The sequence below is a fragment of the Lactuca serriola genome, chromosome 4 (assembly GCF_051521515.1).
Source record: "Lactuca serriola cultivar US96UC23 chromosome 4, Lser_US96UC23_V15, whole genome shotgun sequence".
NCBI classification, from domain to species: domain Eukaryota; kingdom Viridiplantae; phylum Streptophyta; class Magnoliopsida; order Asterales; family Asteraceae; genus Lactuca; species Lactuca serriola.
In genome coordinates, this window is record NC_136411.1 from 224,566,481 (window position 1) to 224,582,387 (window position 15,907).

At 34.6% G+C, this 15,907-nt stretch overlaps 1 protein-coding gene across 1 annotated transcript; it reads left to right on the forward strand.

Moving 5' to 3' along the window:
• The first annotated feature begins 395 nt into the window (after nt 1–395).
• On the forward strand, nt 396–11,286 carry LOC145099204 (putative F-box protein At1g67623). Its single transcript, XM_079036798.1, has 3 exons — nt 396–511; nt 617–758; nt 11,155–11,286. Exons 1-3 carry the CDS (start codon nt 396–398, stop codon nt 11,284–11,286), a joined length of 390 nt encoding a protein of 129 aa, XP_078892924.1.
• The last annotated feature ends 4,621 nt before the right edge of the window (nt 11,287–15,907 follow it).

Here is a 15,907-nt window from a genome sequence, read left to right on the forward strand (position 1 = left end):
TTAGGCGCCATTATGGTTCTGATGTCATGCCGTCGTTTCACCGCTTCAATCATTCAGAACGTATCAGATGTCCCCGATGGCCATGGGAGGCACTCGATCCGTAACCCCCTAATCGTCGATAAGTATTGACGAAAATACCCTTACCATTTACATATTAAGCTTTGTATGTATAAGGGCAATTAGGTCAATTCATAGTCTAAACACTTAGGCGCCATAATTTGGACTCAGAGACATCCCGTCGTTTCAGTTTCTCGACGATAGATCAACTACAATCCATTCCCAAACATCAAAATTATGAGACGGTGGTCAATAACCCTAAAACCCTTATTCTTGCATCATCTGTATGACACTCGAAGTAGTTCAACATCATAGCAACGATTTCTTCATCAGAAAGAATGCTAACAAGACAACAAGGAACAACGATTACTGCTTTTCCATTTCAAATGATCGAAAAAGTAGTAACAATGGTTGGGGGAAAATCACCAATCGATACTTTTAAGTACCAATTAGTGTAAGTTTCGTGTACAATACTTCTATTATATTTGTATTTGTAATTAATTTTGTGTTTAATAGATGAATTTTTTTCATTTGTAAATTATCGTTGCAAACTCTTTAGAGATTCTGCAACATCGGAAGCAATATATCAAACCATGGACACAAATCGATTAAGGTTTTGTCCATTTAGTGTTGATATGGATGAAGTCATCCGCAGATGCACAAAGTTGAACAACCGACACATACTTTTCAACGATGGAATGGTACTCTTTTTTTATGCATTCTAATAATTACACATGCAAATCGATTATGCTTTCGTCCATTTACTGTTGATATGGATTGTAACATCTCGACTCCCAGGTATAAATTTATATTGTTTTATATTCATATTGATAGGGAAATTCGACGAGTTGGAGGCCCCAACTCGTCAAGTATGGACTGAGATGGCCATGTGAACTTTAAAACCAACTCGACGAATTGGTGTACTCAACTCGACGAGTTGGAGCTGAGTGTTTAGGGTTTGCAGCCTATATAAAGGACCTTAAGTCCTCTACCCCACCTCCCTTATCACCTAATCACCAGAGACAAACCCTAATCGAGCTACCTTCCATTTTGAGAGTGTGTATGGCTAAGAGAGTGTGTTTTGGTGCATTCCTTGGAGAAACTCGAAGATCTATGAGCTTGGAACGATAAGGATGTTGGGTTATGAGCATTCTAACACTCCTAAGTGTACATGCAACCCTAAATACCTTGGATCTATGTTTTCTCTATTATACACGCAAATATGAACATCCAAGGTATTATCCTAATCTAGCATACAAAACAATGAATATAACAAGATTGAATACATACCTCTTTGATGTAGAAAGTCTTCATGAAGCTTGAGTGCCTAGTGCCCCAAGTGTGACACCTCAAATGGTTCACACAACACCAAATACAAATGGAATAACTTGAGAGAAATCTACACTTCATGAAATCAGCTAGCCCTTTCTAGAAATGATACTACTCACCGATTTTGTCAAGAATAAGATCTTTATATAGTGTTACAATTAGGGTAAACCCTAATTGTCATGACTTTCCATTTCCTTGGATCCATGGGTTCAAATACACCATGGAGCATCCATGGACCATCCTATGGGTTTTAGCCCAACTTGATTATCCATGGAGCATTAGCCCACTATACAAGTATGGATGATTTACACAATCAACCCATATATTTAATTAGTCTTCTTTTGATCACTTAATTAATCCTAGATTAATTCTTGATCAATACTAATTAAATAATCTTATTATTCTTATTATTAATATACTAGAACTTATAATATATTAATAACCATAAGTGTCTTATTTCTCTCATTATAGTCTATCCAAGTGCATGATGCCATGCAACCCAAATGGACCATGCCGGGTCGGGTCAAGTCTTACCAATTATAGTTATGTACTTAGACATTAATCCAACAGTCTCCCACTTGGATAAGTCTAAAACTATTATTGCGTATGACTTCAGGAACCAACTGGCAATCGTAGCTCTCAAAAGCTTCTATCGAACTCTGACCTTGTCGATGAACTTTGACCTTTGTCAATGACTTGTCCATTAGATAAGGGATCATATATTCCTCCATTCTAGATATCATATGAACTGAGACATGGATTATAATCATTCTCTCTGTCCATTTGTTGTTTCCCGATTTCCGATTTATGACGACTGACTAATTGAACAAATCAAATCAGTCCTGGCCCGACCGAGCACTTCCATTTGTCATCATCAAATCATCGAGGGGCCCACAGATATCGCTTTTATCCCGAAGGTAAAATGAATGGATAAAATTCGACTCATATGGCTTGTTCTACTACTTATTGAATCATACACAAAGGCACGTTTTATAGCACTGAGTTACCAAATGCGTTTTCGTGCAATCAATGTACAACCAACTCATAGTAACAACTCATATCTCTAGGTTTGAAGAATATAAGATATTATCGTCTCATGATCAGTCGTGATAAAATCCATGAAGTGATTCTAATGAGCGTGGGTTGAATCCAATACTCAGAACTTATGAGCACTCATGAGTGTTGTAGCCCTTTGTCCAACCCCTTATACCTCTACAAACCAACCCATGACAGTCTTAATTCATATCTACTTCCAACATATGACCGACTATGGATGGTTTGAATAACTTAGTCATCCCGGAAGAATAACCTAGTTTATTCTGGAAGTCAAAACGTGCAAAATGAAACACAATAATAATTGAATCCAATATGGTATCAAAACCTATGAGCATAAATAAAACACCTTTTATTTATCACCATATGATTACACATTATTCATTGTATACTGTTTCAGCTATCAACTTTATTCTTGAATTTAAAATAATAGTTGTCCCATGCTCCAAGCATGTACACTATGTTTTCTAAACACTAGTCATGCCATACACCAAGTATGCATACTATGTTTGTCTATGATCTTTACTTTGTGAACTAGATCCACTGAACATAACTTCAATGATTCTCTTTTCACACTCCCGAATCCTTACTGCAAATACAAGAATTCCAAATTCATGTCATTTACTGAAATCTGTTGGATTCTAAACTTATATGCATTGATCTTCTTGTAATGATTATGCACAAAGTTAGAAAGACTTGACAACAATCATTACAGAGTATTCCAAAGGAGATCAGCTCCTTAGAAACAACCTTCTTGCATTAAGTTTCCTAATCTCAAACAGATTGAAAATTCTAACTTTGAAACATTTCCAGATTTCATTTTGACTTATCCCTTCTGAACAAGAGTTGCCTCCTTACAGACTATGTCAATATGGTCCTTCCAGAATTATCACTATACTTCCAACTGTCCTTGAGCACCCAATCTTTGGTAAACCTTAGATTGTCCTCGATAATTGTTTAATCCTTTTAGTCATATCCAGTTCTAAACCTTTTCCCTTCTTAATGCCCCATGCATTTGGAAAATTTTAGAAAGGATGAATATAGCACATGTAATCGATCCTATATCCGAAGCATATGGGACACGATTCATGATGTCTCACATAAAGACTAAACCAGTCTTTTGCTATGACATTTCCATTTCTATTTGCCAAGTTCTCATAATTCAGATTATGAAAAGGGATGCCGTAATCATAATCGAATTTTAGAACGCAAATAATGGACCCATATACAAAATTTCCTTATGTTGAGCCATTCCAACATGAAATTCATATATATATATATATATATATATCCTTGACTAAATGATTAAAACCTCACGATCTAAGCTTATAGATTTGAGAGGAAGTATAATTTCCTCTCCCTTAATTATAGCAAAACAACTTTTCCCAATTGAAACCTTTTGTTTTGTATAATTAACATTGCTAACTTGCAATATTTATCATAATTATCATGCTCCTACTAACATGATGATTATTAGCATAACACTTATGCTCCCACTAGCTTTGACATGTACTCAGAAATCAGCTGACTTTCTTACCAAAGTTTAGATTTCTGATACTAGATTGTTTTGATAAAACTTTATCAAAATCATACACCTTCCCTTAGATAGCACACTTGCGGTCTAAACAATTATGAAGAGGGATGCCGTAATCATAATGGTTAGACCTTTTTGCCACTTCTCACAAGTCTAGGTTAGTGTGTCGGTAAACCACACACGCTCCACTAACGACCTTGAGAATGTAGATATCACAATTGCTATCTAGCTAAAATCTACTTAGTGAAAGTGTTTCCTCACCATCATTTTCATGAATCGGAGAGAAACTTTATGACACTTAGATTTACTGGTGTATGTGTTCTTATCCATGTGAATTGTCAAAACCATAGTCACAAGACAAGGATAATGACAAATCCAAACTCATATGGATTGAACTCAATCTTAACTTCTTGCCACCTGGCGACTCAAGGGCCTGCCATTGCTTCCAAGTTGTTGTGCAACACATTGAGAACTCTAAGAACTCATATGCAAAGCCAACTTTAAATGGAATGGGCATAGAATATGTCAACACGATAGGTTATAAACCCCAAGTCGTGTGCTGGTGAAGAACTTTAGGTTCTCTTCTTGATTAGTTCTTGAGACTTTCAAGACCTTTAAGACTCCCACTGTCCTCTTGACATATAAGACTTTCTTGTCAGTTATTCAAGAGATAGTGTGGATTCTAATCAAGACAAACACTTCACAAAATTAGCCTAAGTTGGTCTTTGTTTTATCCAAAACATCACAACTTACCAATTTCAAACGTACAAGAGTAGAAAACTTTTACTCTTACATTTGACAAGTGTTTTAAACCTTCTTTACGACATGTCACTCAAGTTACAATCTTGGAGTATGACTCTAAGACTTGTATTGGAATGAAGTATAACTCATCTTCTTGATTTAACCATTTCAACAATTCAAGTTCCTCTTCTTAGTCATAAGAATACACTAAGATTTCCTTAGAGAACTAACTTTGATATGGTTTCTTAATCATTAAGATGATCACAAAAACTGATACTAAAGTACTCTCCCATCTTTTCAGATTTGAGAAACTTTTATCCTTCTGCCTAAGTTGATTCTTCTTATTCGCTCTACCTTACATTGAAACTTTTCCAATGTCTCAGAATTATACTTTAGCCTGTAAGTATAACCATATTTTACTAAGCTTTAGTAAATTATGACGAATAATCTTATCGATCTTTTGTGGTGGACTTAATCAGTGCACAAGAATGTGTACTCAATCCCTTAGTCCGTTACTTGACTCACACATCCATGTGAACAAGTAGTTAGTCTTAATTTTCCAATACTTGAAAGTTCTCATTCCAAGTTCCGGTCCAATTGAAACTTGGGTGATGAGAATCTTTCCTTATTTGGTAAATTTAGACATTACCACAAATGAAAGAATCAAATTCATATTTCCACTCTTGCTATTAATGGAATCATATAAGCAACAATTTTTCCTCAAATGCCATTGTAAGGATATTTTAAAATAAATAAAATATAAAATTTTCTTTTATTTTAAAACTTTGTGGAAAAACTTATCCTTACAATCCATATGAAAACTTGTTGTTATCTATTCCTAAGCAATATCTCATAACTCCTAAGAAGTAGCTCAAGAATCCGATCTTCAAGCTACGCGATAGAAATCCATCTACGCGATCAGATTCAACATATTCTTTCTTTAAGTTTCTTTACTTTTCTTTGATTCTTAAAACATCAACATGTGACCCAGTCACATCATGTATCAAGAATCTCAGATTAGAAACTTAGCAGAGTTAGATAGTGGACTTTACCTGAAGTAGAGTCAAACTTATTGACTTCAACATCCTTAGGTAAATTTGGCAGATTCGTAACCAATGTCCCTTCCTTTGGCAATATAAACATATGGACCCTTTGATAATGGTACACGAGACTATCACAGACTTAGCTTTTCTCTTTACCATTTGGTCAACCGAGTTGACTATGGCCGATCCCTTTCCATTGGGAAGAGAATGCTTTACTAGATATCCAATGTCATCATTGTCAATGTCCATAAAGTTTTAGGAAGTTGATCTTATCAAAAATCATTAAGGGTCTTGTCATAGTCTGTTTCATAGGTGTTCCAAAAGAACTCACTATGTGACTTAGAAAGTAGTTGAACCACCAACTTTCTCAAGACTTTGACACCCAACTCTCCCGGCTTGTCAATATGACTACATCTCCAAGATGTGACCACACCTAGACCTTGCCTTGCCAATTGGGCTTGAGTGACCTTAAACTTTCCAAGAACTTGTGGGTTGGGGAGAATAATTGGAGGATGTGAATGAAGTATGATTTCCAAGGGACATCATCTTCATTTAGGAAAGCTTGTTTCAAGAGATTTGGGAAGATCATAAATGTCTAAACCAGACATGTTTTCGGGAGATATTCAAGATAGTTGATCTTAAGTCCTTAATATGACACCCAATATGAAATATTAAGGCTAGGACCCAACAAACTATTTTATAACTTAGAAGAGGTATGCCATAATCCAAGCTATAAAATATTTGAAGGTAGGTGAATGACGATTCACCAATTTCCACCAAGATAAACGAAATGTATTATTAGGTTTTTAATTGGTTTTGAAACTCCTAGATCTTTGAGATTCATTGAACTATTCAATGGCATGTTTCAATCTCGAGTGTGCCCTTCAGGTTTTGTGACTGGGATGCCGAGGATCACAAAACAAGGTGTGGAGTAACCATGCAAATTACTTGGTACCCTTAAGTGTTTACCCCTCAATCGATGTGCCGGTTAACTACACACGTTCCATCGATACTAAGATAAACATTAAGTTACCCTTTACCTACCTTTTTAAATACGAGTTAGTGTGCCGGTTAACCACACACGCTCCACTAACTGACTTAAAAAAGTGCAAAGTGTAATTTCATGGATTAACACCTTATTCACATTTTCCTAAGTAACTAAGATTGGATATTTATAAAAGGTTTAGTTACTTAGTATTTATCATTAATACTTTTAATGAAGGGAGAATTCTAGTCCCGTCAAACCCGTTCGGCTAACGACCCTCCACCAGTCAAGCAAGCGGTGGGTGAGAGTGGACACCCATTAAGTTGCCATTTTATAGGCAACAACCTTATACCCACCTTATAGACCGGCTTCGTGAATGAGGCGTACTAGCGGTAAGACGGACTTTACTCTTATACATATATATATTATTAACTTATAATATTATAAAGTATAAGGGTTGAATTTTAACTTTTAAAATTCTAAGGACTAACTTGGAATTAAAGTATTCATAAGAGAAAACTTTACAAATTCCAAAACTTGAGGGCAAGTTTTGAAACTATTCAAAACTAATTAATTCCATAACTTATGTGTTTAAAGTAGTTTTAATCCAAAAACTCTTCAAGTTCCATAACTTGAGGACAAGTTATGGAAGACTTTAAACTAATAAAAGAATTAACTTTTCTTTATTTTATAACTTATGGAATTAATTAAGGTTACACTTTTTTTTAATTTATTATTTAATGAAGAGACTCTTGGTCCTCCATAACCTGAGGACAAATTATGGAGTCATAACACCATTTAATTAGAACTAGACTCTTCATTTTGTAACCTTTGCCAACTTTTATGAGTTTTATGAAACTTAAATGTGACTTTTCATATAACTTGAGGACAAGTTACAAAAACACATTTTAGAATCAATTCTTAGATTAATTTGGATTGAAAACAACTATTTCGCTCAACTTTTCTATTAATCTAAGCAACTCATAAGAACAAGATAATTCAAATCAAACTTTTTCATGTAATTAGTCTAAACCTTAAACTAATACAAAACATGAATCTATTGACAATTATCTTTGAAATTGGATTAGCATGAACATTACCACATCAAAAACAATTTTATAAGTTCAAAAACATCTTAGGGTAATGTTCCTAGTCCAATTCCAGCCAAAAAAGTCGAATTTATGTTGTCTGGGGGTCCAACTCGTCGAGTGCATGAACCAACTCGGCGAGTTGGATCGATTTGATCACTTTTTAGGCATGGACTCGCCGAGTCTCCTGATGGACTCGCCGAGTCTGATGATCAGACATCAACAATTTCGATTTTTTAAGCAGTTTTGCAAGTATAACAAGAAAACAAGCCTAGGCTCTGATACCACTGTTGGGTTATGAGCATTCTAACACTCCTAAGTGTACATGCAACCCTAAATACCTTGGATCTATGTTTTCTCTATTATACATGAAAATATGAACATCCGAGGTATTATCCTAATCTAGCATACAAAACAATGAATATAACAAGATTGAATACATACCTCTTTGATGTAGAAAGTCTTCATGAAGCTTGAGTGCCTAGTGCCCCAAGTGTGACACCTCAAATGGTTCACACAACACCAAATACAAATGGAATAACTTGAGAGAAATCTACACTTCATGAAATCGGCTAGCCCTTTCTAGAAATGATACTAGTCACCGATTTTGTCAAGAATAAGATCTTTATATAGTGTTACAATTAGGGTAAACCCTAATTGTCATGACTTTCCATTTCCTTGGATCCATGGGTTCAAATACACCATGGAGCATCCATGGACCATCCTATGGGTTTTAGCCCAACTTGATTATCCATGGAGCATTAGCCCACTATACAAGTATGGATGATTTACACAATCAACCCATATATTTAATTAGTCTTCTTTTGACCACTTAATTAATCCTAGATTAATTCTTGATCAATACTAATTAAATAATCTTATTATTCTTATTATTAATATACTAGAACTTATAATATATTAATAACTATAAGTGTCTTATTTCTCTCATTATAGTCTATCCAAGTGCATGATGCCATGCAACCCAAATGGACCATGCCGGGTCGGGTCAAGTCTTACCAATTATAGTTATGGACTTAGACATTAATCCAACAAAGGAGTCTATAGATCCGACATCCATTAGTTGTAGCAACTATTTGAAGGTAAAAAGCCACCTCCTTGATCACTTGTTTGTTAGATATTTCCATTAGAGAGTTTATGGCCATTTATAGCTTCTTCTTGAGTCATTTATGGTTTTGAGCTTGCTTTGAAGCTAAGACTTCAGATCTGGACACTATTAGGCCCCTTAGGCCTAAGGACTCAAGCTTTGGCTAACTTCCATGCCTTAAATTCCTTGTTGAGCCATGTTTTGGCAAGATTAACCCCTACATTCCATGTATGGACGTAAAGCTTGCAGCTTTACGTGGTATCTCAGCCCTAGATCTATAGTTTAGAGCCTTGGGTTTGCTTAAAAGCGTCTGGATGAGAAAAAGGCCAAAGGAACTCGATGAGTTGGTTAGGGTTTTACACGATATTCTGGACACCGTGCAATCTCAACGAGTTGGTGAGACAACTCGACGAGTTGACTCGGACTTTCCCGGTTTTTGGAGAACAGAAGGAACACGATGAGTTGCATAAATGCACTCGACAAGTTAAGTTAACATGGACTGTTGACTTCCATTGACTTTTAGGGTTTAGAAGAGGAATTAACTTAACATCTGGGGGGGGGGGTTGTTAATATCAATTATTAATTAGAGATGATAACGATATATGATAGGCGGAGTCTAGACCGGTAGTTCGAGTACGAGACATACTTTTCTTTACTTACGAGGTGAGTCTTCTCACTATACTTACCTGAGTGGTAATTGATGGGTTTTGGTCATAAGAACATCCTATGTGCTCATACAAACCCTAATGCTTGGATCTAGGTTTCTCTATTGTACATGCAAGTTATCCAAGACTATAAACCCTAATTCTAGCATACAAGTAATCATATTAACATAAGAATGGGTTTAAGATATTAACTTGATTGTTATGTAGCAATAACAATCCAATTCCTCCTTGTATTGAATTTAGAAAGCTTAGAGTCACAAATGTCACTCCTCTAATGGTTCACAAACACCAAGAGCAAGAGGATGAAGAGGAGAGAGGATGGAGGCTGCCCAAAACGTGTACTAACCCTAGAAGAGAAGTTCCACACGTTTTTGAGCCTTAAGGGTTCTATATATAGTGAGGCTATTAGGGTTATCTAACAAGGAAACCCTAATTTGGATGCTTAAGCCCTAAGCAACCCACGGACTCCTTTTCTTAAGGGCCTTGGACGATTTCTAATGGGTTTCCCCATAGAATTCGTCCAACCTTATAATATAAGGCAATCCATGGCCCAATTGCAATTATCTTATAATTACAATTCTAGTCCCTTAAGTTTAATTAATCTCTTTTAGTCACAAAACTAATTACCAATTAATTCTTGACTAATATTAATTAAACAATATGATTTCTCCTTTAATATATTATTCCCATAATATATTAATAAATCATATTTAATCCTTTCTCTCCATAATTCATCCTATCAAGTTGCTTTGGTGAAGGCAACCTAAAAGGACCATGCACCATCGGGTCAAGTACATACCAAAATAGTTATGGACTTAGACACTAATCCAACAGTAATTACCGTGTGACCGGAGGGTCTTATTTGTGTTACTGACCAGAGGGTCTTATGTGCTTATACTGAGATATTTGATATTACACATTTTGTCTTTGTGATTTATGTTGTATATTATTCTGTGCATTTATTGAGATAGGACCAGAGGGTCCAACCGAGTCGTGAGACCAGAGGATTTTCACTAAGATACAAGATTGGAGGGTCTAACCCGAGTCGTGAGACCGGAGGGTCTTCACTGAGACACATGATCGGAGGGTCCTTATCGAGATATAGCCATGAGAGGCTAATTATTTGTGTGTGGTATTTTGGGGAACTCAGTAAGCTTCGTGCTTATAGTTTTGTGTGATATGTGTTTTAGGTACATCTCAGGATCACAAGGTGTCAGCTTGATTGTACACACCAGCTGGTTGATTTGTGTTTTGAGGATTCTTGGATATTTTACAAACGATTTTCAAGTCTTGTGTTTGAAACATTTACAAATTGAGTATGAGAGATGTTAAACTGTATTTTGTGTGGAATTAAAAATGAAAATAGTAATTGAAAATTTATAGTGTTACATGGATGAAGTCATCCGCTGATGCAAAAAGTTGAATAACTCACACATACTATTCAAAGATGGAATGGTACTGTTTTTTATGCATTCTAATAATTACACATGCAATTTGTTTTCTATATTTTTATTTGTTTATATTAAAATTGTATGATTACTTAATGTATTTCAGTCGAAGTATTTTTTGTCAGGAGAAGATGAACCAGGGAAACAATTGCTTCAAGATGCAACCGATAAAGGACAGTTGGACGCGATATTCGTTATCGGAATGTTGTTGATGGCCGAAGGTAGTGAAAGGAAGTAAGAATATCTGATCATGTTAAATAATGCTTACATTAATACAAGAAGAAGTTGGAATCTGAGACAAACCTGTTACAAGGTTCGAAGCTACTTGGTTAGGGGAAGGAGATCAAATTAGATATAATTCCATGGCTTGCGTAAAATTTGTGCGAAGCATCCTTTTGTGAATAGATATAGAAAAGCTTTTATGCAGGAATACAATTGGTTGTTTAATTGTGATATTTGTTTGTAGGATGCATGTTTGGTTAAGTTTGCTAAGATGTTTGGCATTAGTTTAGAGTAGTTATATGATGGTTGTTTGATTCACACAATTAGTGATGCATATTATATATGTATTTTGGTGTAATGTGAATATATAATTGTAATTTGGTGAAATATTAATATATATATATATATATATATATATATATATATATATATATATATATATATATTTGTAATTTGTTTTAATATCAATACATAAATGTATTCTATTTTGGATTTGGTAATTAGACTATGCACTGTGCATGGTATATAGTAAAGTAATAACTTGATGATGTTAATTTGTTTAAGTTTGATCATTTATTACATCATGGTAAGTTTCAAAGCATTTTTCTTACCTTTTGAATTTCTATCATGCTAATTATTTAAAAACATCAAACATTGTTGTTCTTTTTATGGTTATTTTGGGGTTATAATTTAGGCTTTGCATTTAACAATACAATGTATATATTTTAACTATTTATAAAATAATATTTGGATTTAATTTTAAGTTTAATTGAAAATTTCCTTTAAGTGAATCCTTTAACATTACATTTAAACTAATAGTTTAAGTATTTCATACTATTCAACATTGCTATGGAATATAATTTCGTAAGAAATTAGCTAGGCTTTTTGTTCCATAGTAAAACAAGCAAAGGAAATCAAATTCCATAGTAGAATTCCCTAGCAAATACCTACGAATGACACTTCCATAGCAAAGAAACCATGGAATTGGTTTCCGTTGAAAAAGTCTGTTGTATAGTAACCATGATAATTAATTCCATAGCAGCAGTACAATGGAAAGTGATTTTGTAACAAATTTCGTTGCAAAATTGCTACGAATGTTTTTTCATAGAAATATCAATAGCATTATACCAATGGATATCGAGTCGGTAACATTTTCCCTAGCAAGTCTCATGCTCGCTACCGGAAATAAATTTCGTAGACAATGTCGTAGCAAGCTTGCTATGGAACAACATTCCATAGCACGATCGATTGCAGATTAACAACAGAAATATGTTCCATAGCGCCATTCCCTAGCAAAATCACATTTTTCATTTAGTGCGAGAACAAGTTTTTAACCATTTGATTGGAAACAAGGACATCTTTGATAGAGAATTTATTATGAGAGTAAGGGAGAAATGGTTAACCAAAGTGAGATATCGAAATAATAACACCATTACTAACCACAATACATCTAAAGTTACACGGTGTAAGAGAATGCATTGTTCCTTGATTATAATTCATGTGAGCACTAGCCATCGTGTCCATATAAAGTTGAGAATCAAAAGGAGGTTGTATGGACTTGGCTTGGAATCCATGGGCTGTTGAAAAGCATGCTTCACTAGATTTGTTGGTGAAAAAAAATAGCTTTAAGCTTGTGGTGGACCATCGCTGAAAGCTGGTCCATTGGCACTGTACATGGGCTTCCCGTCAGGGGTGTGTTGAGGTGCTAAAGGAGGCCCAATGTGAGTTTGTCGAGAAAGTTAGGCCAACAGGAAAAGTGGGAGGCGCCGCTAGGGAGTAGCCGATGTGTCACACCCCGTTAAAGCGGAAATATGAAGTGCGACAGGTTAAGGTCTCATCACAAAGGTAAATAGGAGTACGAACCATAAATATTAAGCATTTTAAGTTTAGATTGCGTACAAAACAAATACATAGTTTAATACATAACAAAAGTAACAACTAAAATCATGCTGGCGTCTTATTGATTCACTGACTGTTCCCTGAAAAGCATGCAAAAACGAAGGTCAACTATAAAATAGTTGGTGAGTTCACAGGTTTATAATGGTACATTATTTCAAAAAATGTAGTTATTCTATAAAAGTTCCAATTCAGATAACGATGAATGCCATTGCATTCTGTTCACAACCAAGCCTAACGACCGTTCTTGCCCTATTCCATCATGTCCATGGTTCCCATGATGTTAGTTCATGGAAATATCCACTCGCGGTTCCGGGCGAGTGGGGGCTGTCAACCCCAAATAGCGCTATCCATAAGAACCTCGGCTCAAATATGAGTTAATAGGTTGTATCGGTTCTCCGGGGACTTAATCATACAAGTTCATAACACCAAATTCATAATACAAGGTTCATACAACAAAGTCCATATCATATAGTTCATAGCACAAGTTCATAAAATAATGTTCATAGAAATTGTAGCATGCTTTCCATCCCAAAACATTAGAAACGTAAAATAGGGGCTGTGAATACTCACTATGGAAAGTTGGTGGCTCGGGCTTCGCGGTTTGATGTTGACGAGTGCGATTCCTACTAGCATCCTATGGAACAAATAGTTTTTAGTGATATATAATCCACTAAGCTATTTTCTAGGAACTACCTATCCAACTAGTGATGTCGTAAAAATGCCCAAAGTGTACGATTCATTATCAGTAACATTAGTTCATATTACATTGTGTTAAAAATTTTAGAAAGGCATGGAATTAGATTCCCAAAAATTACAAAAATTAGTTATCTGGTTTTAACATAGGGAATTGGTGTCTAGAAATTTTGTAAACATTTTTGAAGGTTATTTCTTATTTTGTTGTAAATTAAAGCCCAAATAAAGGATAAAATTCAAAATAAATGGTAATCAGTTTCTAAAATTATCAATTTAATTTTTACAGGCTCCCATAATGTTCCTAAGGTTGAAAAAAGTATTGGTTAGGGTCTTTGAGTCCAATGACCTGAATTTGTAAATTCATGCTCTAACTTAATGAAAAATATGTATAAAATACCAAAAAGTGTCAAAATCGTCTGGAAAGTTACATGTTCTTTCTTATTCTGTGAATAAATTACTACTGCAAATTTTCAGATTTTTATCTCTTTTGGAAACAATTATTTTTAATTTATAGCATAATATAGTGCATGAGTTCTAGATGTAGCTGAAAGTTTACGAATTTTTATAGAACATTCTGTGGGGTTTTAACCCAAAAAATTTTAGACATTACTTGATGTATGTGTTAAGTTTGTAAAATATTTTTCCCCATATTTAATTTGGGGTGTAACACCCTTGATCATGTAAATCAAAACTAATGATCATAGAAAGAGTGCTGTTTGCGCAATTATTTTGTAAAAATTATCAAAAATCCGGTTTTTAATATTATATAGTAAGACCAACTGGGTTCGAAAGCTAACTCATAGAACTATCCCTAACAAAAAGAATATCGTGATTTGGTTTAGTAATGAGTGAGTTGTGGCCGTTCAAAGCTGAACAAAATATTCTGAAAGAATGCATGTCATCTTAGGTTGCTTTGAGTGCCCTCTAAGGGGTACTTTGACAAAGACAACATGCATACTTCTACTATGGTCAAAGATAAATATCAATAAACTAGATTTTACAGAATAAAAATAAACTTTTGGGTTCATTCATCCAAGTCATAGATTTAGGGTTATTCCAAGGCCCCAAAGTGGGTGTTTCATTCATGTGATAGAGAACACCTTGGAACCACCAAATCTTACACTAGGATTGCACCACAAATCCGATTTCTAGCACATGAATGGAGTGAATGAGCATCCAAGATGTACTAGAAATGGTTTAAATACTTTTTTTCATGTAAGAACACAGAATAAATGAAGAAGAAGATGTAAAACTCGATTTTTGAAATCATATGAACATATGTGTATCTTTTCACTCTTTGCATGGGTTTGATCCCGGATTTTCGCCATCTCAAAGACGTGTATTGTGTTATGGTGAGAATATACAAACACCAAGAGGAAAAACAAGGATTTCTAGCCATATAAGGTCATAGAATCCAAAAAGTAAAGAAGAACTATGAAGAAGAGGAAGTAAAATCATAAAACTATGATAAAGGATTGTGTTGTTTACCTTGGTTTTGATCTTGAAAGAAGCAAGAACACTTCTTAACCTTCAAAAATCCGAAATTAGGACAGAGAATGGAGGATTTTCTGATGTGTAGGAGTGGTCTTGGAAGTGGGAGAGTTTTCTTGGAGAAGGAGTGTGAGATGGAATGTGTAGGTGGTTCAAATGAGGTGTAATGATGGGTTTTAGGGCATGGGGGAGAGGGAAAAGCCTAATTGTCGAAATTTTAAGAGAGAGATGATATTTTTATTGATATTTGGTCAAATAATAAAAGCCTCCCTTGAATTTTTATAAATCTAGATTTTATATATTATAAAAACTCAAACATTATCATAATCTCCTAAGGTTTTAATTGTTGGGTTTTGTTGAAATATTTACACTTGGTAATAGCTTGTAAACTTATATTTGTTGAATTAATTTAGAAAATGATAAAATATTATTTAATTTTTATAAAAATCAATTTCTATTATTTCAAAAATTGTAACAAGGATTCATAATATGTGGTTGTAAGATTTTGATATCCTTGGATTTTTCTTTTGGTTTACATTTCGAATCATGAATTA